Source organism: Narcine bancroftii, chromosome 3, assembly GCF_036971445.1.
Source record: "Narcine bancroftii isolate sNarBan1 chromosome 3, sNarBan1.hap1, whole genome shotgun sequence".
NCBI lineage: Eukaryota > Metazoa > Chordata > Chondrichthyes > Torpediniformes > Narcinidae > Narcine > Narcine bancroftii.
In genome coordinates this window covers 93572229-93596575 of record NC_091471.1, presented here as the reverse complement: position 1 = coordinate 93596575, position 24347 = coordinate 93572229, and the positions used below count along the sequence as shown (strand labels likewise).

Here is a 24347-nt window from a genome sequence, read left to right as displayed (position 1 = left end):
TGCCTGGGATGCCTAATCTTTAAAATTATTATTTTTTTATTGAGATATATAGCATGGTTACAGGCACAGGAGCCCATGTTGCCTCAATAACCTAAAACTTTCCACCTTTCACCCACCCCTGTATTGTTTTTGAAAGGTGGGAGGAAACCCATGCAGACACCGGGAGAATGTACAAACTCCTTACAGACAGTACCAGACTCGAACCTGGGTCCCTTGCGCTGTAATAGGCTAACCATGCCACAAATGATACTAACCTACTCCAGCATTTTATTTGCTCATTAAATTGAAATAATTTAATACTATTATTCTTTTCAGAGTTTAGAATCCAACATTTGGAACTTTTTTAATAGTATAAACTGGAAATTATAAAAACATAAACTTAATAGCTTAATGGCATTTTATGATGATGAGGTTAATCCATTAAATTTTGTAAATTAAAAAAATTAAGGCTTAAAGGAATTTATATTTCAATTGTTTAAAATGTTCACATTTCTAGTAGCTGTGACAGATTTATGGTAACATGGTTGAGCATCAACGTTTTTAGATTAATCAGAAATGGTTCCAGAAAACGAGTTAAGACAGATGTTGCCCTCGTATAGATTTTAAATTGAGGGAAAGCAATCTATGGGTGTCTGGAATTGTCTCATGATGCTTGTTATAATTATTCATCTGATAAATATTTTGCTTAGTATTTATTCACAATTTGACCTAATTGGTTGTAATTGATACATTTCTGTAAATGCTATGGAGAGTTTTATTTTTCACATTGTCTTTGTCCCAAGGTACTTCAAGTGTTGCAAGGGCATGGAGTGGTACTTTTGATGAACTTCTTGGCAAACAAATTGGAACTTTTTTTGGCACATACTTAAAGATGAATTCACCAGGATTAGCAGAGTACCCTGACTTCTTTGCTGTGTGTCTGATTTTAATATTATCAGGTATAATAACATTAAAGTTATACAAAAAAACTGCCTTTATCCAAAAAATTTAGAAACATTATAATGCTTGAACATTAGGAGAGTTTTGCATTGTGCTTTATTAGTTGGAGAATTTTGTGTCAAACAGAAATGGGTCCAACTTGTCCACGCTGACCAAATTGTCTACACAAGGTCATTTCATTTACCTGCGTTTGGCATGTAGCGGTCTAAGTGTTCTTTATGTTACAATTGCATTTAGCACTTCTCTGGCAACATGTTCACTACCTCGTAGGTAGGGCCATGGCCCCTGGAAATTTGCCTGGACCACCCTCTCCCTGCAGTGTGAAGAGCCAAATGGCCAAGCAGGGAAGCTTGTGTGCTGTGTCAAGTAACCGATTTTTAAAATAAATAAATAAATAGATAGATAGATAGAATGATAGAAATGAAAAAATCCTTTCCTCCTGACAACAGCGGGCCATTTCGGCATGTTGCTACAGCAGCACACTGTGGGATGAATGGCCATCCTCGTTAACCATAATCCCTCACGCAGCTGTATTCCCAGAGTGGTTCCAGCTGCGTGAGGGATTATGGGAAATGAAGTCAGCCATTCATCCCGCATTGTGCCACAGAGGCGCTGGGATGGGGGACGGGACGTGCAGCTCGCTGTGGAGCAAGGGACGGGTGAGTGACTGATGGACCAGTGGGGGATAGTGAGTGAGCTTGCATAATGAGTCATCGGTTGGGGTTGGGACCCCCTAAATTGCCAGAGAGAGAAAATTCCCTGGAATTTGGACCATGGTGTGAAAGACCCAGGACGTCCTGAATTCCCGGGAATTTCACTGGGACAAAGTAGGGTCACTGTTTCCCTGCGGTGTGAAAATGGCTAGTGTTTAAACAACAACAAACAACAAGGGAAGGCTTTTTAAGCATTAAAATGTTTAATGATCACCACAAAAAATGCTGGCTGCCGCCGGGAGCCCAAGGTCCCCACTCCTGATCCCGGGAGCCCAAAGTCCCCATTGGCACTGGGAGCTCGATGACCCCATTGGCACTGGGAGCTCGAGGTCCCTGGTCAGCTCGGCTCTGAAAAAAAATTCAGATAAGTGAAGATTTCTGTTTTGTTTTGGATATCGTCATTTACCTGAATTTCTTTAAAAAAAAAATTGGGTAATTGAGGATTTCAGAGAATTCAATTTTGGATAATCGGAGTTGTACTGTATTTCCAAATGGCAATTGTCTTTGTTGATTTCACATTTATCACATATATGATTGTGTTATTCTCTGGCCATCACTCCTTTGGGAAGATTACAGATGTCTTTGGAACAACCTTTGGTGGTTACTCTCAGGAAACTTGTTCTTTTTCTTTATAGAATGCTGGATGGAAACTCTGTTGGACAAGTCTCTTTCTTATCATTCTGTCCTTTCCCTAATAGTGTAATAATCCCCACCACCAGTAGTTCTTGATATCCCTGCCAAGTAACTCAGACTTCAGTTCCTTACTATTTCAATCTTCTAAACCCTCTATTTCCCCTCAATAGTCCTGATCACCTCACTCCAAAGGAGGCCAGAGTTCCATTTTATCATCTTTCCTGATCCTCTGATGTGATCCTGGGTTTGCTTCCCCAATCTGAAATCGTTGTCAGTTTCCCAATGCAATATTTAGCTAATGGCTCAATTGATTGACCAGGATTTATAGGCCAACTTAATTTTCTTCTATTAAACATTTCAAGAGAGTGAAAATGGATAGAATTTATTTCACCAAGTTAATGTTGAATGCTCAGCCTACAATAGAATTTGAATTTATTTTACAAATTATTTAAAACCTATCTTTAGATGTAATTTTGGCAAGTTTTATAAGTAAAATTTAATTTAAAACTATAAATATGTTCACAACTGTTATGGGCTTTATTTTGATTATACTGGGACAAATGGATTGTAAGAATCAATTTTTAAAAATGCTTCTACCCTTGGACACTTCTTTAAAATTTGCTTTTATTCAGTGCTTTGAGGCCCTTTTATGGCCTAAGATGGCACCTATTTTCTACTTACTGCATTTGTCAAGTGTACTAAAGGTAGATCAGGCAAATTCAGGAATAACCTGGAAATATCTAAACATTTGTTCCAACGCTGATGAGATAGATGTGATTTGGGCAGAGAAAGTACATTAGATGGAAGTTGCTGTATAGAAAAGAAAATAAGCAAAACTAGCTGTATCCAGTTCCTAACCCATTTTCTGTTAATTTGTGCTAATAAGCATTTACCAATAGCTAGGCTGAATCCTTTACGATTGGCAGTGGATTTACTTTTCTGCGGCTGAATACTTTATTACTTTTTATGCACGTTAGGTCTCCTGTCGTTTGGTGTAAAGGAGTCTGCTTGGGTTACCAAAATATTCACTGCCATCAACATTGTGGTCCTTTTATTTGTTATGATTACGGGGTTTGTGAAAGGAGACCCTGAGAACTGGATTATCACTGAGGAGTCTCTCATAAATGTCACAGCAACCATAAGGTACGTTGAAAGGTAATATTAAATTACAAGGAATTTTGACAAGTCTATAAGAAAATAATGTTTTTTTTTACAGGAATGAAAGAGGTCCAGGTCAGACAGGTTTGGGAGAAATTTCTTTATCCATTTGCTGTTTTTTTTCCATTACACAAATGATACAAAAATCTTTTAAGGGTAAATTATGTAAAATTTAAAAATGAATCTTGGATAACAGAGCAAAGCTACATGATTATATTGGGTTGTTCTACCACAGACACTGGACCAAATAGTCTCCTTTTAGAATAATAGAATTGGAGCGCACAGAAATGCGTTTTTCACCCCACCACATCCATGACAACCTTTTGCCTTTCTGTGCTAATTCTATTTCTCCCTATGAGGTGAACATCCTTCTAAGTCTTGCATATTTAAGTGCATGTCTAAATACTGTATCTCTTAAACAGAGTAATTGCATCTAATTCTACCACCTCATTGGGCAACACCTTCCATACATCAACCACTGTGACTTTTTAAAAAAAAACTCTCTCAGATCCCATTTAAAACTACTTCCTCTCATCTTTAACTTATGCTGTTGTGTTTTTGATAACCTTTCCATGGGGAAAAAGACTCCAACTACAGTATATATGCCTCTCCAAATTTTCTCTCCATCAAACACACGATCCCTCAGCCTGCTTTACTCCAGAGGAAGCAAGCCCAGTCTATTCAATCATTCCTTGTATCTTATGTCCTGGTGACATCCTGGTGAACCTCTTCTGCACTTTCTCTGGCACAATCAGATTCTTCCATCAATGTTTAAGCTTTAAACTGTGATCATTTAACAATAATTGAACAACACACAATATACAGAAATTATTTGATTTTCATCTCCTCAGCATACTCGTCTTAAAATATGGTGGCAGTTTTCAGCCATCAACTTGTCATACATAACATTAGTTATGATATGCGAGTGGCAATGTTGGATCTTGAATATTTCAATTCCTTCATACTTTGCTAAGGGCTCACTAATTCTCACCATCCATCTGAATGGTGAATGCTGAGTGCAATACATATTAAAAACATTCATCCAGACAAGTACCTTCTGTATTACCTAATTAAATTTAAAGAACATAAGTGTTAGTTGTGTGTTATATAAAAAAAAAGAAAGCACTAGGTATTAGTTTATCACTTTGACTATATTTAATGCATTTCAACACACCAAGCCTTCAAAAATCTAATTCAATAAATTAGAAATATTACAAAGTTACTACTGTTTGCTTTTCAAGTTTTTTACTTGTGTACATTGATACTATGGAGATATGTTGCATTAGTCACCCTTGTCAACATTCACTATAATGGAAATTATTCCTTGAAAGAAGAAGCAAATTTGAGGAAGGATTTCTTTACCCAGAGGGTGGTGAATCTATGCAATTTGTAGCCGCAGACAGCTGTGGAGACCAAGTCATTGGGTATGTTTAAGATGGAGGTAGATAGGTTCTTGATTAGGAAGGGAATCAAGGGTTAGGGGGATAAGACAGGAGAGTGGGATTGAAAAAGATGTTAATTCACCCATTATGGAATAGCAGGGGGATAATGAGCTGAATGGCCTAATTCCTTGGTGTTATGGATGTTCACTATGTTTTGATCTTGGGCTTCAGGACTGGAATACCCTATGTTGTGAGATTTCTACCTTAAAGAGGCAGGAATAATTTTTAAAAATAGATGAGGACATGGAGAACCAATGATGGCTTGAGAGCTAGTAAGTGAGAGTAACTGGAATGTGAACACAATGGCTGAAATGACCTCCTTCTGTGCTGCACATTTCTAAAAATTTGATAAAGATGTGTAATAATGGAAACATTCACCATCAATAACTGATGCAGGAATGAATAACAGCCTTGATTCTATTATCTAGTGCGTACAGAATTAAAAGTTTGAAAATTGGAAGTAAAATTGATGATTATTTCTTGCTTAAAAGTCCAAATTAATTATTATATAATTCTGGCATCGAGCATTTGTTTAATAAATTGGAAACCCTTTTCTTTGTACAGAAAAGGACCACTAAATCTCAATCGCGAGATATGTTACTTATAAAATGATTTTATATCCAGAAATCACCACACCTCCTCATTAGTCAGGAAGGCGCAGCAGCGCCTACATTTCCTCAGGAAGCTGGCTTACTGGCCCCCATCTTGACACCTTTTACAAGAGCAACAATTGAGTGTCCTGCCTGGCTGGATCATTGCACCATCTTTGCTAGATGCAAAGCACCAGTTCAGAAGTCTATGCAGAGGATCATTAGAACAGCCAAGAGAATCCCTTTCCTCACGAGATGAAATTAGTGGGAGTGATGTCTAAAAAGGAATTATAGAAACCCCTTTCCATCCAGTGCCAGTATCTTCAAATCACTACCATCAAGAAGAAGGTTCTTCAGGACTCTTAGGCTGGGGAACAGCTTCTTCCCACAGGCTGTGAGATTGATAAACAGTAACCTATAACTGCAAAAATCATCCCAAATATTTAAATATATTTATTTTGATGATGTGGTTGTTATGTACAGTGGATTGTGCACACCATGGTTTGGAGAGACATTGTTTCGTCGGGTTGTATATGTACAAAAAGATGATAATAACTTGAACTTGAATTTTATTTGAGTAAATTTTGGGAGTTCTTTCTGTGATCAAAATGTACATTTTGTTTCTATAGCAATTTGTCATCTGTAGAAAATGTTACCAGCATTTATGGTGTTGGTGGTTTTACCCCATATGGATTAAGTGGAACATTAGCTGGTGCTGCTACCTGCTTTTATGCCTTTGTTGGGTTTGACTGTATTGCTACCACAGGTGAGAACTGACATCTTATTTATCAGTTCATAATTTAATCTAATGTTTTATTCAACAGCTGTTGGCAATAATACGTAATTTGAACACATCCAAGAGTCAGTTAAGAATTTGAGGGGATCTTGCATGCAATACCTTTATTAGATTTGGTACCTTACTGTTATTTAGTCACTTTTGTCATTGATTAAAATGACTTTATCAGATAAATAAAGCCTGTTGATTTAGTGTAAGGTTTCCATTTTGCCCTTACAGTGAGTTTGACATCAGATGAGCATTCCACAATACATGTGTGATTGTCTCTTTCCAGTTTAGCCAACACAGTTTATTCAGTGTAAGGCCTCTCCAATTACTAAATTGGGTAGCAAAAGCACATTTCATTTCTGTCAAATAGAAATGTTTTCACACTTCATGTATATGGAAATATTGTGCTTTGATTCCTAAATTTTGAAGTAAAAGTTGGGATTTTAATATAACATTTAATTCATAAGGAATGGCAGGATATGGAATGTAATGTTATTCGTGTGTGTTTGTGTGTGTAAAACTCAGATTTTATTGCTGTTCTAATCAAGTTAACAAAATGCATTAACTTTTCTTTTATGTTTGAGATACGCTCCAATCTATTCATTGCCAAAAGCAGTCAGATATTCTGCTCCCTCATCTCAGTTGCAGCCAAGTCCTTCTGTTTTTACCCCCTCATTTTCTCATTAATTCTCTGCAGCCATTGTCTAAAGGACAGCATAATCAAACTCATAAATTTATCACTTGTGACATAAGCATGGCGGTTGTTGCATTTCAAGCAAAATAACATGACAGATACATTGTCCTATGAAATATCCTGTTTTTAATGGTCTTTAACCATTCAATGTTTGATGATAACGGTGTGCAAGCTGTATAATGTTCTTTATTACTGTTCTAGGTGAAGAGGTGAAAGATCCCCAGAAGGCAATTCCCATAGGAATTGTGACTTCACTTCTGGTGTGCTTTCTGGCTTACTTTGGTGTTTCAGCGGCACTGACTCTCATGATGCCTTACTACCTGCTGGATGCTAGGAGCCCACTTCCAGTTGCTTTTGAGTATGTCGGCTGGGGTCCTGCAAAATACCTGGTGGCAGTGGGATCTCTCTGTGCATTGTCAACAAGGTATGAAAATAAAATTTAAATTTCATTCAGACTATGCCATTGGAAAGATTTATAGTACAATATTCCTATACAACACAGAATCTCTGATTCCTTTCCTTATTCCCAAATGGCATATATTATTAGAAAATGCACTTTTTATTTTGAACTTGTTCATCTCTAAGATTATGCGAGATAATCCATGTAACAATTTGTATGGTACCTGTTTACAGTACCTGATTTTTTTTCTCAATTTCTACATTGTACATGTACTTTGCTCTAAATCGCTTTCTCCATGTAAACTCTTTTCTATTCATGACCATTGTCTTGAAGTTTTTTTTACTTCCAGGTCATCATTAAGAGTAAGCCCACCTTCTACAAGTTGCCTGCATCTGCCTCTTCTCAGTACCTGGATCCTTTATAACCTGTGTCATAGAAGCAGACTCTTCAACCCACCACGTCCATGCTGGTCATAGGGGAACAGATCTATGCTCACCCTACTTTCCAGCTCTTGGCCTTTTATGTTTTGGCATTTAAAGTGCTTCTTGCCTCTTTTGGGTATCTCACTCCATCACAGCCAATATGATCCAGATTTCAAACACTCTATGGGTGAAAAAAATCTTTTCCAATCTCTTCTAAATCTCTCACATCTAAACCTGTGTAATAAGTTATAGACTTATCTGCAAAGAGGGAATGTTTCACACAACCTGCTGTTTACTCATCATACCTCTCATAATTTTATGTACCTCAATCATTTCCCTTCTCAGTCTTTCTGCTCCAAAAAAAAACAACCCAACCCATCCATTTTTTTCCTCATAGCTGAATTGTTCCATCCCAGACATTATCTGGGTGAACTTCCTTCCATCCAGTGTAATAACATCAGTCCTTTACTGTGGTAATCAGAACCATACATAAAACTCCAGTTGGGCCCAGTTCTATAGCTATACTGTAACCTCCCTGACTTTTTATATTCTGTGCCTTGTTTAATTAAGGCAAGTATGTCATTTGTCTTGATAATACCTTTTCTATTTGTGCTGTTGTCTTCAAGGATCCTTGGAGATGTACACAAAGACTCCCCATTTGTCAGTACCCGCCAGTGAGCTGCCATTTAGCCTTATTAGCTCTCCAGAACTACATAACCCTGTATATAAGGATTAGGCACCATGCACCATCCCTCTAACTTTTTAACTGACTGAACATTTTCTGCAACAAATGCTTCTGGCATCTATCTAAGTCACATACACTATATTCAAACTTCATCCATGACAAAATTAATTAATTCCTGTGTGGACTTCTCTTCATTTCATGTCAGCATTTGACATAAGAAATAAAAGGTGCAGTAGGTCACATGGCCTTTAACGCTCCTTAATTTTCCTTTCTGAGCAATGCAACCATACCTATCAGGCCTGTTTGAGCCAAGGTATGCAGTTGCTGAATCACTGTCGAAATTCGATGTTCTGATATTTCTTTACATTTGTTTGCATAGCATAATAATCTGTGCAAGTATAGTTATCTTTAACCTGATTTAGGGCCGTGCTGCGCAGATTCAGCAGTGCATTTCGTATTCTGTCTGGCAATAAAACAAGTTTTGCTGCAAGTTGAAACTCTATCTTGTTGTTAACCTGCAAATTTCTTAAGAGTTGATTATGCTGAAACATTTAATTTACTTTTTTTTGGTGGCCTAAATATGCATATTATATCAGGTTTTTTATTGGTTTGGAGAGTAAACAATCCAAGAGTGCAACGAGGCCGATTAATTAGTAACCCTGTGCGTAACCCCCTCAGGGAAACATGAGGATGGATAAAGACACCATTAATTGAGAGACTTGGGCTCAGAACTGAAAGAAGGATATCTACAATAATATGAGGCATGAATTGTAGGATAAACTGGCAAGGCACGCTTGATGGGCTGATGATCGATAGATAGTGGCAGGTATTTAAAGCTTTCTCTGGAGGAACTTGGAAAACTGGATCTCCCTGTTTACCATTAAAAAAATAAAACAGATACATAGATTTTTATTGGATTTGGAGGAGACTTGTGGGAGGAAGTGAGGTAGGGGGATTGACAATATTTGGTTTAGATGAGTAAGGTGATTAAGTCTGTAAATTTTAATGTTAATGGGTTGAACAGGGCGATTAATAAGAAAGCGAGTGTTAACATATATTAAGAAACTGGGAGATGATGTAGCTTTTCTTCAAGAAACACATCTAACTGGTGGGGACTGTGCCCTCATGGCTGTCTGGGTATGTTACGTAGGCAGACTGAGGGTTGATGTGCAGGAGTTGCACCTCTTCGACCAATGGGTCGGACTTGTGACACCTCGCATGTTTCCACAGCAGGATGGGTCCCGGGGATGAGAGCCAGGGTGGTAGTGTGGTTCCAGTTGCTGACTTCCTGGAGAAAGAAAACAAGCATTCATTTGAGGTTGTGTTGGTAGCAGTGCATAGCAGAGATCGGATGGCAGGACTTCTTGCCAATAAGTCACTGCCAGGCCTTTTGATTTGAGAGCCAGGAGGACAGCTTTCCGAATTGTGGTGTTTTCTCTCTCTACCTGGCCGTTCCCCCTGGGGTTGTAACTGGTCGTCCTACTAGTGGCAATGCCTCTAGCCATCATGTACTGCCACAGTTCGTCACTCATAAAAGAGGACCCCCAATCACTGTGGATGTAATTTGGGTAGAGCCTACCATCAACTTTGAACACGGTATACTGGCAGTCTCCAGGGCGTAGGGGGATTTGGTGGAACGCCAACTTTAGGCCATTGGTGGAGAGCACCCTGTACTGGGTGATCTTGTTGATCACGTCAGTGATCTGGGGAAGGGGGTAAGCGTCCAGCTGCATGATGTGGTTGATTGTTTGGCTATAGTTGATCACCATACGGAATTTACTTTCGTCCCTGACCACCACAACTTCGGCTCTCCATGGGCTGGAGCTGTGCGCCATGGCCCCCCTCCACCTGGAGTCGCTGCACCTCGGACTTTATGAATGCCCTGTCCTCATATCTGTAGCATCTGCTCTTAGTTGCTATGGGCTTACAATCCAGGGTCAGGTTCTCAAACAGCGATGGTGGTGGTATGCGGAGGGTGGAGAGACCGCTACTGGGGGTTCCATTGTGACACTCCTGAACTGGCTTTGGAAGCCCATCCCCAGAAGGATTGGTGTGCAAAGCTGAGGCATTAACAATAAATTGAAATTGTCAGAACATTTAACAAGCACTGTTAATGATGCAATACAATACCCATGGATCTCGACAGATTGGTCCTTTGCAGCCATTGATACATGCTGCTCATTGGTCTGATGGGGAGAGAGAGTTTGTGAGCAAGAGTCCAAGTGGATGAAACTTTCAGTGCTTTCACTGTTGAATAGACAGTTAGCTTGTTTCCCATTTACCTCAGTCTCCATCATTGAGTGGGTGACCAAGTGAGGGCTCCCCGATCCAAGATGATGGACGCCATTACCAGGTCGTCATCACAGTCAAAGGGGGAGCCAGTTCGGAAGATGGCACCCCCACGTTGACCATGTGGTCGCACCAGGAGAGGTGGATGAAGAAGGTGAAAGTGGCCTCATCCATGATGGTGGAAGTGGAATCGGGTAAGACCCTCAGGTTGCGCATGCGGTCAAGCAATTTGAGGGTGGAAGTGACGTTGTCGCTGTGGGAGGAAGTGGAGTTGATTCGATGGCTGATCCCCGGGAATGCACGCAGTGCTGCTCGGTAGGGAAGGCTTCAACTTACACACTCTCTCGTAGTATCCTTTCTTACTGCATCCCAAGTAGGTGCCTCTTGCCAGGCAGCATTGCTTGGGGAGCCTCTGCTGGCCACAGAAGTAGCATTTCGGGTGCTTGGCTGTGGCAGCAGCAGAGTCGGGGCTTTCCTGTATGGAGGTGGTCTATGACACCGTGTCCAAAAATGGCTACACTCGTGGCCCACACGTGGAGGGCCCATTGCTGGCAGCGATGGATACAGCATTGCGGTGGGCTAAATCTAAAGTCTTAGTGAGCTGGAGGGCTCTCTGCAACAGCAGCCTGTCTTTCTCTAGCAGGATGTAGTCAGCTGTCACCCCAGCCATGCAGGTGTCTCAGATCAGCTCTTCCATATCTGGTCTGCTGTTACAGGGCTGGGGATATTGCCCCTGCATTCTCGCCCCAGATTGTGCAGGTCCCAAAAGAAATCATCCAGAGACTCACTGGATTGCAGTTTTCTCGAGGCCAGGAGGTACTATGATTAGACTGCCTACCCGCAGTCTGTACAGGTTGCAGAGCTTGATTGTGGCTGTGGGATAAGTTGTGCAGCACCTGATCGCCAAGTATGCATGGCAGCCAACCCTTGCTCGCAGTAACTGAGTTTTAACTCATCAGAATCCACAAGGTCCTCAGAAGCTTCCAGGTAGTCTATGAAACATTCGATCCACTACTCATGTAGATCTGGGACTCCGGGCATTTATGGGTCAAGGTCTAGTCTATCAGGGTGCAGCAATTTGACCATCCTGTGTGGAAGATTTAAAATATAATAAATTGATAGGCTCTATCAATAACTCCAAAACCATAGAGTGAGGAATGATAAGCTTTATTATACTTTAGATTCCAAGAGCTTAACTGAAGACAGGGAGAGAGAGGTTGACCTTATTTCCAAGGTCACAAGGGGAGGAGTTACCAGAGTGGGGGTGGGCCAGCTATCCATTGGCAGTCACATATTCGTATCACCACAATACTTTTTTTCAGTTTAGCAGAGGCAGATGAAAATATTTTAATGGGAGGGGATTTTAATTTTTGCTTTGACCCATTGTTGGATAGGTCGACTCGAGTTATGATGAGAACCAAAGCTGCTAAAGCTAAACTGGGTTTGATGAGAGATCTGAATTGAATTGATGTTTGGAGAAAAATCCTCCTGAGAGAAGAAAGACTTTTCATTTTATTCTAGTAGATTTGATTCTTATTCTAGAATTGATCTATTTTTGGTTTCGGCTCAAATACAAACTAGGATTTTTGAAGCAGACAAGAAACCAAGGATTTTATCTGATCATTCACCTTTGTAAATAATGATGGAAATGCCTGATAAGGAGAAGTCGATATACAGATGGAAATTTAATTCTTTGTTGTTAAAAAGGAAAGATTTTTGTGACTTTGTTCGAATGCACATTTGGAGATTTTGTGATACAAATTTGAACTCTGTAAACGATAAATTTATCATATAGGATGCTTTAAAGGAATATTTATGAGATCAAATTATAAGTTTCACATCTAAAATTAAAAAGGATTATATAAACTTATAGAACTGAGAAAGCAATTATTAGGATGAAACAAAGATATTATGAATTGGGTGAGAGATCGCATAAAGTACTAGCTTGGCAATTAAAAGTGGAGCAGACTTCAAGAATAATTAATGCAATTAAAAAAGATACTAATGTAACTACATATAAACCCTAAGAAATAAATTAATCTTTTAGAAATTTTTATATGAAATTATATATTTCAGAGTCTTTAGGAGACAAAGCTAAATATAAATAATTATCACAGACAATATTGCCTAGGTTAAGTTTGGAAGAACAAACTGAACTTAATGTCCCATTTACTAAGGCAGCAGTAGGAGAAGCAATGAGCTTCATTGCAAAGTAACAAATCTCCAGGAGAAGATGTTTTTCCACCTGAATTTTACAATGATTTTAAGAATTTATTAATTCCTATATTTATGGAAGTATTAGACTAGGCTTTGGAAACCCATACTCTAACAGAATCATTTTCGATGGCAATAATTACTGTGATTCCTAGAAAAGATAGAGACCCTTTAAAACCTTCATCCTATAGACCAATTTCATTATTAAATGCAGATTACAAAATAGTAGCAAAAGTTTTGGCAAATTGAATGAATAATCTAAATTAATAAATACGGATCAGACAGGGTTTCTTTTTTTTAAAAGACAATCTTCAGAAAACATAGCTATATTACTTAGTATAATTCATTTCATACAAAAAAGGGGTGATTTTAGTGTTGTGGCTTTAGATGCAGAAAAGGTACTTGACAGTGGGATTTTTTTGTTCAAGGTCTTAGAAAAGTTTTGATTTAGATTGAATTTTTAAAATTGGTTTAGAGCATTATTATAATACCCCTAAAGCTAAAATAGTAACTTAATGGACAAGTATCTATGCCATTTAAATGAATGAGGTCAATTAGACAAGGTTGTCCTTTATCACTAGCCTTATTTATTTTAGCCATTGAACCCACTTGCCCAGGTAATTTACTTCAATTTACAAATTAAGGGCTTTAAGGTGGGTCAAGAGGAACATAAAATTAGTTTATTTGCAAATAATGTAATATTTTTGACTGACCCCAAGTCTTCCGTACAGAAATTATATGCCCAATTGGAAGAATATGGAAAATTTTCGGGTTATAAAAATGAATTGGGATAAAAATGAAATTATGCCTAATCTCAAAGGGATACATAGTTTAAATGGCCAAAAGAAGGTACAGTGGAACCCTGTTATGATGGTTCAGGTCCAAAAAATCGGATCCCGTAAAAAGCGGAGTCGTGCTAAATTGGGGTCACGAAAACAGCATTTAAAAAAAAAATAAAGAACATATACAATACTTGTATTTCCAGTCCACCTTTTTTATTTCTTACAATCATAATTTTATTACTTAAAAAAGCAATCGAGTGTTTGTTGGCGAGCAAAATGCTTCTGAGCTGGAGGAGTATTATGTGGTCCATATCCTGGATCTCAGCCAATGTAGACCAGCCTCAAGGTACTTAATGGCTTCAAACAATTTTTGGGGGTGGGGTGGAGGGTCCTCATTGTTATCCTCCTGTTGTTTGGGAACTGATGCTATAGTAATGTTACGGATGATGTCAGAGTTCGTCAGATGCTCGTATGTCGGGCATTTGTCATCAGCAGAGAACCACTGGTGCAAATCCTCTTTACACCTCACCTGTCCCTTCATCTGTGAAGTCATTAAATTCTTACTCATCATCATCATCTTCATCTTCCTTAGTGGTTTTTTGTGATGAAAAGGCTGGACCCAGACCCTTCTCCCAGCATTTTTCCCACACACAAGGAGCTGGCTCCAGCCCAGCCCTTCCCACCTAAGTGGCAATCTTCTTTAACGTTCATGCTTTTCAGATAGTCTTTCATTGTTGTTGATTCATCTACAATTCTATGAATGAATTCATGCCTGTAATTCTTCTTCAATGCAGAGATGATCCCTTGATCTAGGGGCTGGATCTTAGATGTAGTGTTCTTTGGGTGATAAGAAACTCAGATCTTTCCGTCTTGGCTTAATAGGTTGGCAGTTGGCGGGTGGGCAGGATAGTTGTCAAGCAAAAGAAGAGCTTTGGGTTCTAGCTTTTGTTTACACAAATGAGCGCAGACAGCAAGGACAAATGTTATGTAAAACCAATCCTCAAAGATGACACTGGTCATCCAAGCTTTGCTCCTATGTGTGTACTCAAACAGCAACGACTTCATGTTGACATGGAGGAAACAGTGGGGCGAGTGAATTTTGCCATTCATGAGTGGTTTTAACTTGTGTCTTCCAGGCTTGTTAACACCAAATAACAATGTCATGCGATCTTTGCATTATTTGAAAATCTCACGTTGATGGGCATCATCTTTGATAGACATTGTGTACTCTGGGATTATCGTGTAGCAGAGGCCTGTTTTGTCTCAGTTGTAGACTTGTTCTTTGACGTAACCACGTTCTTCTAAGAGAGTTTTTAGTTTTGCCGAGTATTCATTGGCACCAGTACTGTCAGCTGAGCCAATTTCTCCAGACACCAACACTCAAGAAATCCAATGACGGTGTTTAAATGAGTCTTGCCATCCATTGCCAGCTTTGAACTGTGAGGGTTCTCCATTGATCAGCTGCTCAAACTTCTCATCTTGAGCTTTGGGAATAGGCCCAGAAATTGGAAGGCCTTCTGAGCCTGCTTGAATGAATCACTCGTACAGGGAGTCATCGAGGCTGACTTATTTGGCTGTTTTCATGCATTTGGCCTTTAGTCCTGCCTCTTCCTCAACTTTCCAAAGCAACATGCATAACTTTCTGATATTTCCAACCACGAAGTGTTGATTTAGGTATTCTCAGGTCACGCACAACTTGGGTTTGATTTTTATTCTTGATCTCGTCAAGTGCATGAAGCTTACCTTTCACTGAAAAAGTTTTTTTGTCTTCTAATGGTGCATTCCATTTTGATCTGAAAACAATTTCAATTCTGGAAGAGGAAAAAACTGGGTCCACTGGCTGATTGCATTATGTCCAGGTTCGCGTTAAATTGGGTTGCATTAAATCGGGGTTCCACTGTATTAAATATTTAGGTATACATATGGACAGCAATCTGAAAGATTTATATAAATTGGATTATTTATCTTTACTTAAAAATATTGAGGAAGATTTGAAAAAAAATGGATACATTTACCTATAACTATAGTTGGAAGGGTGAATTGTATAAAGATGAATATATTACCAAGGATAATGTCTTTTCCAAACATTACCAATTTTAATACTTCAAAATTTTGTAAGGAAATTTCTTTGGAAAGGTAAAATGTCAAGAGTTTCTATTAAGAAATTAACATAGAAACACAAATTGGGAGGTTTATAGCTTCCCAACTCTAGAAATTATTATTGAGCAGCACAGAGATTTCTTGCTTCTTTTTATGGAAATAAAAAATAGGCATGGGTTAATATAGAACTGAACAAAATAGGAGAGAATAAAGCAGAAGAATATATATGGAATCGAAATTGTTGCTTGCTGATAGAGACACCATTATTGAAACATTTGCTTAATGTTTGGAATAAAATAAATAATGATATTGGTAGAGGGTCTATATCACCTAAAATGCTATTGATTCAAAATCCCCTTTTAGCATTTTCAAGAGATAATCAGTTCTTGAATATATAGTTTCATGAAGGGATTGTTAATGTTGAAGATTGGTATGAAAGAGGTCAATTAATGTTATTTGAGCAATTAAGAAGCAAATAGGCTATACCACATAATACCCTTTTTTTGTTATTTTCAGTTAAGAGTGTATTTGAAGGATAAGCTTGGACCAACTATGTTGTTGTACTGAAGTAGAACTTCTTATTAGGAGTGGGATTGTTAAAAAAATATTCTTCTTTGATATATTTATTATTACAGGTAGGAACTTCCAAATTAGGATTACATAGATCTAGACAGAGATGGGAAAAAGACATGGTAAATATTATAATTGATCAACAAACATGGGAAAATTTATGTGGGGATTGTATGACAAATACTATTAATGTAAGATATGGATTAGTTCAATATAAGTTTTTACACCAACTGTATCTTACACCACAGAAGTTGAATAGATTGAAATCAGATTTATTAGACCAATGTTTTAGGTGTGGTGAAGGTGCAAGATCCTTTATACATTCAACATGGTATTGTCCTAATGTAAGAGCGTCTTGGGCAGCTTTACATAATTTTTTTGAAAAAGTTACAGGAATTTATTTTCTGCAAAGTCCTGATTTATTTTTGGAAGGAAATATTGAAGGTACAAGACCTAAATTAAACTTTCAATTTACCATTTGGAATTTGTTATATTAGCATTAGTGGTAGCAAGGAAATGTATTACAATCATTTGGAAATCTGACTATGCCAAGGTGCCATGCTGAAATTCATAGCTGTATTCCTTTAGGAAAAAAAAACTTATAATTTAAGGAATAAGAACCATATGTTCTACAAACTTTGTGCCTGTACACCTAAATAATGGGAATATATTTGTAATTATATCCTTCTTATGCCTCTAGACATGTGGGATTCTTCTCTGTGTGTTTCTGTTAGATCTGGTGATTTGTACTAGATGACATCTTTCTCTGCAATCCAAAGATTTCTTATCTTTTTCTCTTTCTTTTCTTTCATTTTTATACCTACAAAGTTATATTTTTTTCATTTTGTACATTGTTTCTTTGAGGGGGGGATGGTTGGGTGGGAGGGAGGGACTTCTTGGGATGGGATGACGACCATCATGTTTGTAATCAATTTTTTTTGCTATCTATTATTATGACAACTATAATTATTGCATATATGGAATTTTAAATAAAATGTTTTTTTTTTAAAACTGACAAACTAAGGAAATCAGGGATAACATTAAACCATTCAAAGGGGATTTAAATTGGCCAGGAAAAGCAAAACACCTGAGGACTGGGAGAAATTAAGAATTTAGCTGAAGGAGAAAAAGGATCTAAGAAGAGAGAAAATAGAGTATGAGGAAATTTGCAAGGAATATAAAAACTGATTGCAAAAGCTTCTTTTAGTATGTAAAGAGAAAGACTTGTTAAAGCATATGTTTGTCCTTTGCAGCCAGAATCAGGGAATTCATAATGGAGAACAAGGAAATAGCAAACTATTTGAATAGATTTTTTGGGACGATTTCAATAGGGAAGATGCACATTAGATTTCAATAGGGAAGATACACATTATGTTCTAGGAATACTAGGAATCCAAGGGATAAGCATGGAGGAGAAATTGCTGTCAGTCATGAAATTGCGTTAGTTTGGTGACCAACGTTTGATATTCAGGCAAACCGGCTCCGATTGTAGCATGCGCAGTCACAGCAGCCTACATCAAAATGTTGCTTGGCATCTTCCCCTTCCCCTCAAGGAAAAGACCCACACGCGTGAAGTATGAATAACTGCCAGTCAGCGATACAACTTCCAGTTCCCGGCAGTGGGAACAGGGAGCGCCTTTAAAATGCTCAGTGAGCAAACATTAAAGCAGCGAGTTTTGGAACTAACCTGTTGACTCCCAGTCTCGTTATTCGCTCTGTAGCACGAATGTTACATTAGGTAAATTGTTGGCTTTGAAAGTCGATAAATCCCCAGGCCTGATAATCTGCATCCCAGAATGTGTAAGGAGGTGCCCTCAAATGCCACATGTACAATATCCTTGATCTGTTTATTTGAATAGGATACCATGTTAAACATGGTGCCATGTTTAAAGAAAGAAGTAAAAGAGAAATCAGGCAAATATAGAATAGTTAGCCTAATCAATGGTGGGAAAAATGTTGGAATCAATTATTAAAGATATCATGGTTGCATATTTTGAAAAGAATGAGAGGATTTATCCAAGATAGAGGGGCTGCAGGGTGATTTGGACAGATGAGAAGAATGGGCAAATGTATGGTAGATGCAGTATCATGGAAATAAATGTGAGATTATCCATTTTGGTGGCAAGAATAGGAAGGCTGATTATAATCAGAGAAATTGGGAGGTGCAATAAGACCTGGGTGTTGTAATGCATCACTCATTGAAGGTTGGAATGCAGCTACAGCAGGTGGTGAAGAAACAAACAGCATGTGGGCCTTTACTGTGATAGATTTTGAGCATGGAAGCGAGAAAGTCTTCCTGCAGTTGTACAGGGCCTTGGTAAGAACACACCTTGAGTATTGTGTGCAGTTAGGCTCTCCTAATCTGAGGAAGGGCATTCTTGATCTTGAGTGGGTGCCGTGAAAGATCACCAGACTGATTCCTGGGATAGCAGGTCTGATGTTTGAAGAAAGATTGGATAGACTAGGGATAGAGGCAATGATATTTAGAAGAATTAGAGGGGATCACATTAAGACATATAAAATTCTGATTGGACTAGACAGGTTAGATGCATCAGGAACATTTCTGATAGTGGGGAAGTCCAGAACAAGGAGTCACAGTCTAAGGATAAGGGATAAGCCATTTAGAACTGAAATGAGGAAAAATCTTTTCAATCAGAGAGTTGTGGACCTGTGGAATTCCTTACCACAAAAGTTGTCCAAGCCAGTTTATTGCATATATTCAAAGGAGATGTGTCCTGATTTGCTAAAGTAATTGAGAGAAAGCGGAAAAAGGATTCTGAAATCATACGCTCGCTCAATCATAATCGTATTGAATGATGGACTGGGCTAAATGGCCTTCTATCCCTTTTATCTGTTTCTATCATATATCAAAACTATTTGAAACTGGTCCTCTTAGCAACAAGTAAATCTGTTTTCTTCAATGTTGAATGGATATTTAATCAGAAGAAACATTCCACTATTGCCAAAATGCACTTACAATATTCTATGGATCTAAAACTATATCTACAGGTAATTTGGTTATGCAGTTAAAAGCAGTTAAATTGAAATCAGATTATTATGACCCCAGAAAAAAAGAATAGAGAATTTTTAAGAATTAGTTTATTAATCAATATTTTAAAAAGGTTGGGAGAAACAGTGAACTTTAGCAGTGTGTAAATGAGAGACAGTGAATCAGCCAACCTTCCATCCATGTTTACTGAGGAGAGGTTCCAGTGTTTTCACCCAGAAGCTGGAAGGAGTGGCTCTTGCAAATCAGTATTTCTCCTCTCACACTACACTTTGAATCCATTGGGGAGGAGATGGTGAGGTTGGTTCCTGCTACCTCACAACATGAGTGAAACACCAAAGTCAGCAGGCACTGTGATTGTAGTAAAAGCACACCAAAATGCTAATGGAACTCAGCCGGTCTTTTCAGGGCCCATAGGAGACAAAGATATATTGTCAATGTTTCGGGCCTGATGCTTTCTTCAAGGAATAAGCAGAATGAGCCAGAAGCAGAAAATCTCAGAATTCAAACAACACCGGGCAGGGGGAGAGGAATCCACTCCAACAAAAGGAGTTAATTGGATATGATAACACTATTGTAGTGAACTGGATTCGACAATGGCTAGACTGGAAAAACCATGCAGTAGTGGTGGATGATTGCTTTTCAGACTGGAGAACTGTAACTAGTAGTGTGTCTCAGAGATTGGTGCTAGGACCATTGTTGTTGGTCATCTATATCAATGACCTGGATGATCATGTGGTAAATTGGATCAGCAAGTTTGCAGATGACACTAAGATTGGAGGTTTTGTGGATGGTGAACAAGGTTTTCAAAGCTTGCAGAGATCTGGACCAGCTGGAAAAATGGACTCAAGGAAGATGGAATTTAATGCAGACAAGTATGAGGTGTTGCATTTTGGAAGGACAAACCAAGACAGAGCATACACAGTAGATGGTAGAGCACTGAGGAATGCGGTAGAACAGAGGGATCTGGGAATACAGATGCATAATTCCCTGAAAATGGTATCACAGGTGGATAGGGTCTGTGATAGTACAGATCTATCACCAATGTACATAGTGTATATAGTTACTGTATCTAGACTGTGCTTACAGCGATTGGCTGAGAGCTAAGCCACACCTATTGTTTGGGCCTTAAAGGGTTGTGTCCCTAGCCAGGTCGGATCATTCCGGACTGGTCGGCCACCTGTGAAGAGCTCCGGTCTTTTGCTAATAAAAGCCTTGGTTTGGATCGACAAGTCTTTGGTTCTTTCGACGAGCTCTACAATTTTATTAGCAAAAGGAATTTTTTTTGAAAGGGATGGAGCGTTTAACTCGGCCAGAAAAACTTGATATCGACCCACAGTCAGCTACAGCCTTCAAAGCCTTTAACTTCTGGCTGCTGAACTTTGAAAACTTCCTGAGATTCATTCAGGTAGAGGAGGATAACCAGCGTCTAACAGCATTGCTGTCTATGGTGTCCTTGAGAGTCTACGAGAACATCCAGGATGAGACCACTTACACCGCAGCCATAAAGGTACTGAAAGGACTGTATGATCAACCGGTGAACAGAGTTCATGCCCGGCTCATGCTTGCGTCGAGGAAACAACAGCCCGGTGAGTCCAGCAGGGCATATTTACAAGTATTGAAGGCATTGGGCAAGGACTGTAACTGTGTGGACAAAACTGCTGCCGAGATCACAAACGATCTCGTCCGGGATGCCTATGTGGCTGGGCTCCGATCGAACGAAGTGAGGCTGCGTTTGCTCGAACACGGGGTAGAAAAACTAGAGGACGTGGCCCGGATTGCAATCACAATGGAGGATGCAGCCTTAAAATCCACCGAGCTCTCTAGGGACTGGACCCCTCGTTCTGATGTGAGTAAAGTGCCCTTCTACCCTACCCCTGACGGCCTGTCGGCTGCTGCTACCCTGCCCCGTGCGAACCCGAAATGTTATTTCTGCGGGAGGAACAAGCACAGCAGATCCCAGTGCCCAGCAAGAAAAGCCAGGTGCCAGAAGTGCCTTAAAAACGGCCACTTTGCTGCAGTCTGTAGGTCTAAAATGGCCGCCAGCAAACACAGTGCCTCGTGTGAAGCCCAACCGCCACTATCCCATTCAAACTCTTCTTCCCCAGAGCTCTCGTCCAATGAGAGCGAGGGCTCCCCTGCACGGCAACGCCTGACGTCACGGAGACGCCGAACCCGGAAGGGGCAACCCACCGTCGCAACCATGGTGATGGCCTGCCTCTCGCCCGCCGCTGCTGCCGCCGCCACAGTCACCCCCGGGGCCGACGCTACCGCCGCTGCTGCCACCGCCACGGACACCCCCGGGGCCGACGCTACCGCCGCTGCTGCCGCCGCCACGGACACCCCCGGGGCCGACGCTACCGCCGCTGCTGCTGCCGCCACAGACACCCCCGGGGCCGACGCTACCGCCGCCGCAGCCACCCCCGCGGCCAACCAGGTGCTCACCCTAGCGTCCATCGCTGACGACCGCCAGGGCCCGACCACCGATCACGAGCAACTACAAACCCCACTACTTACCATTCACCCGCCACAACAGCACTTCCGGGAGGTTCTCCAACCTGCTCCTCGAGCGTTGACTACGTCATCCCGTTGCGTGACGTCATCCCGTTGCGTGACGTCATCCCGTTGTGTGACGTCATCCCGTTGCGTGACGTCATCGCGCAAAACTCGCCTGTCAACTGCTTCAATAACATTAAACCAGCAATGCTCTCATCCCCTCACCAGAGCAATGGAACTGATTAAAGTGCATGGACACTACACCAATTGCTTATTTGACTCTGGGTCAACTGACAGTTTTATCCAGCCAGATCTGGCCCTCCGTTGGGGACTTGACATTATCCCCACTACCCAGAGGATCTCATTAGCGACGAGGTCGCACTCGACTGGGATAAAGGGGTATTGCATCGCCACGCTGGAAGTACAGGGCGTGACGGTCACCCACTTTAAATTATTCGTCCTTCCCCAATTGTGCGCCCCAGTGTTGCTGGGATTAGACTTCCAGTGTCAGTTCCAAACGGTGTCCCTACACTTTGGGGGACCCCACGCCCCCCTCTCGGTCTGCCATCGCCATCGCCCCACTCCCGAAGCACCCGAGCAACCCGCCCCCGTGCCCCGGGGCCAATCCTGCGGCCTTTCCACACTCCGGATTGCCCCGCCAGCACTCTTCGCAAACCTCACCCCTGGCTGGAAGCATGTGGCCACCAAAAGTCGGCAATATAGTTACGAAAACAGGCAATTCATTAGGAGTGAGGTGCGTAGATTGCTGGATGAGGGCATCATCGAACCCAGTTCAAGCCCCTGGAGAGCCCAGGTGGTGGTTGTCAAGAATGGGGAAAAACTACGGATGGTGGTCGACTACAGCCAGACCATTAACCGCTTCACACTCCTGGATGCGTACCCCCTGCCACGCATCACGGATGTGGTGAACCAGATCGCCCAGTACCGCATTTTCTCCACTATTGACCTACGTTCGGCCTACCACCAGCTCCCGATCCGCTGCGAGGACCGACCATTCACGGCCTTTGAAGCGAATGGGCGGCTATATCAATTTCTCAGGGTACCATTCGGGGTCACGAATGGTGTCGCGGTCTTCCAGCGGGAAATGGACAGGATGGTGGACCAGAACGGGCTAACCGCTACCTTCCCGTATCTGGACAATATCACCATCTGCGGCCACGACATGCAGGACCATGACGCCAACCTAGACAAATTTCTTCAAACTGCCCGTCAGCTAAACCTGACTTACAATTTGGACAAGTGTGTTTTCCGGACCACACGACTCGCTATTCTAGGTTGTGTGGTGGAAAACGGGATAGTCATGCCAGATCCTGACCGCATGCGTCCCTTAATGGACTTACCCCCCCCACATACCCAGAAAGCTCTCAAACGCTGCCTGGGCCTTTTCTCTTATTACGCACAATGGGTTCAAAACTACGCCGACAAGGCACGTCCTCTTATCAAGACCACCTCTTTTCCCCTCTCGACCGAAGCCACAGCGGCTTTCGATCGAATCAAATCTGACATCGCTGCTGCGACGCTGCACGCGATCGATGAGTCTGTCCCGTTTCAAGTCGAGAGCGATGCATCCGACTTCGCCCTGGCAGCCACCTTGAACCAGGCCGGTCGGCCTGTAGCCTTCTTCTCCAGAACCCTCCAGGGTCCGGAGAGTAGACACTCCTCGATCGAGAAGGAGGCCCAGGCCATAGTTGAAGCGGTACGTCGTTGGAGACATTACCTCGCTGGGAGGCGCTTTACACTGTTGACTGATCAACGCGCGGTCTCCTTCATGTTCAGCAACACCCAGCGTGGTAAGATAAAAAACGACAAAATCGCCAGATGGAGAATCGAACTCTCCACCTTTAACTATGACATCCTGTACCGGCCTGGTAAGCTCAACGACCCGCCTGACGCGCTCTCCAGGGGGACGTGCGCCAGCATACAGATGGACAGACTACGGAAACTCCATGAGGCGCTCTGTCATCCAGGGGTCACTAGGTTTGCTCACTTTGTCAAGGCGCGCAACTTACCCTACACAATTGAGGAGATCCGCTCCATGACCCGAGCCTGTTCGGTGTGCGCCGAATGCAAGCCCCACTTCTTCCGTCCGGATAACTCCCACGTCATCAAAGCCACCCGCCCCTTCGAGCGTCTTAGCGTAGACTTTAAGGGACCCCTACCGTCGACCAACCGTAATACCTACATCCTTACGGCCATCGACGAATACTCCCGCTTCCCATTCGCTGTGGCCTGCCCAGACACCACTGCCACCTCAGTGATACAGGCCCTTCACAGTATTTTCACCATCTTCGGGTACCCCAATTCCATCCACAGTGATAGGGGGTCCTCATTCATGAGTTCAGAGCTGCAACAGTACCTTCTGGAGTGTGGCATTGCTTCAAGCAGGACCACGAGCTATAACCCACGCG

At 41.2% G+C, this 24347-nt stretch overlaps 1 protein-coding gene across 8 annotated transcripts in view; it reads left to right on the top strand.

Annotated features, from left to right (window-relative positions):
• slc7a2 (solute carrier family 7 member 2) overlaps window positions 1–24347 on the top strand; it is a 189522-nt gene that overhangs the window by 130317 nt on the left and 34858 nt on the right. For all 8 annotated transcript variants that reach the window (XM_069924557.1, XM_069924556.1, XM_069924553.1 and 5 more), the window contains 4 exons: window positions 783–938; window positions 3263–3428; window positions 6105–6241; window positions 7155–7377. In XM_069924557.1, coding sequence (XP_069780658.1) covers window positions 783–938; window positions 3263–3428; window positions 6105–6241; window positions 7155–7377 — 682 coding nt within the window. The remainder of the gene's footprint in view (window positions 1–782; window positions 939–3262; window positions 3429–6104; window positions 6242–7154; window positions 7378–24347) is intronic.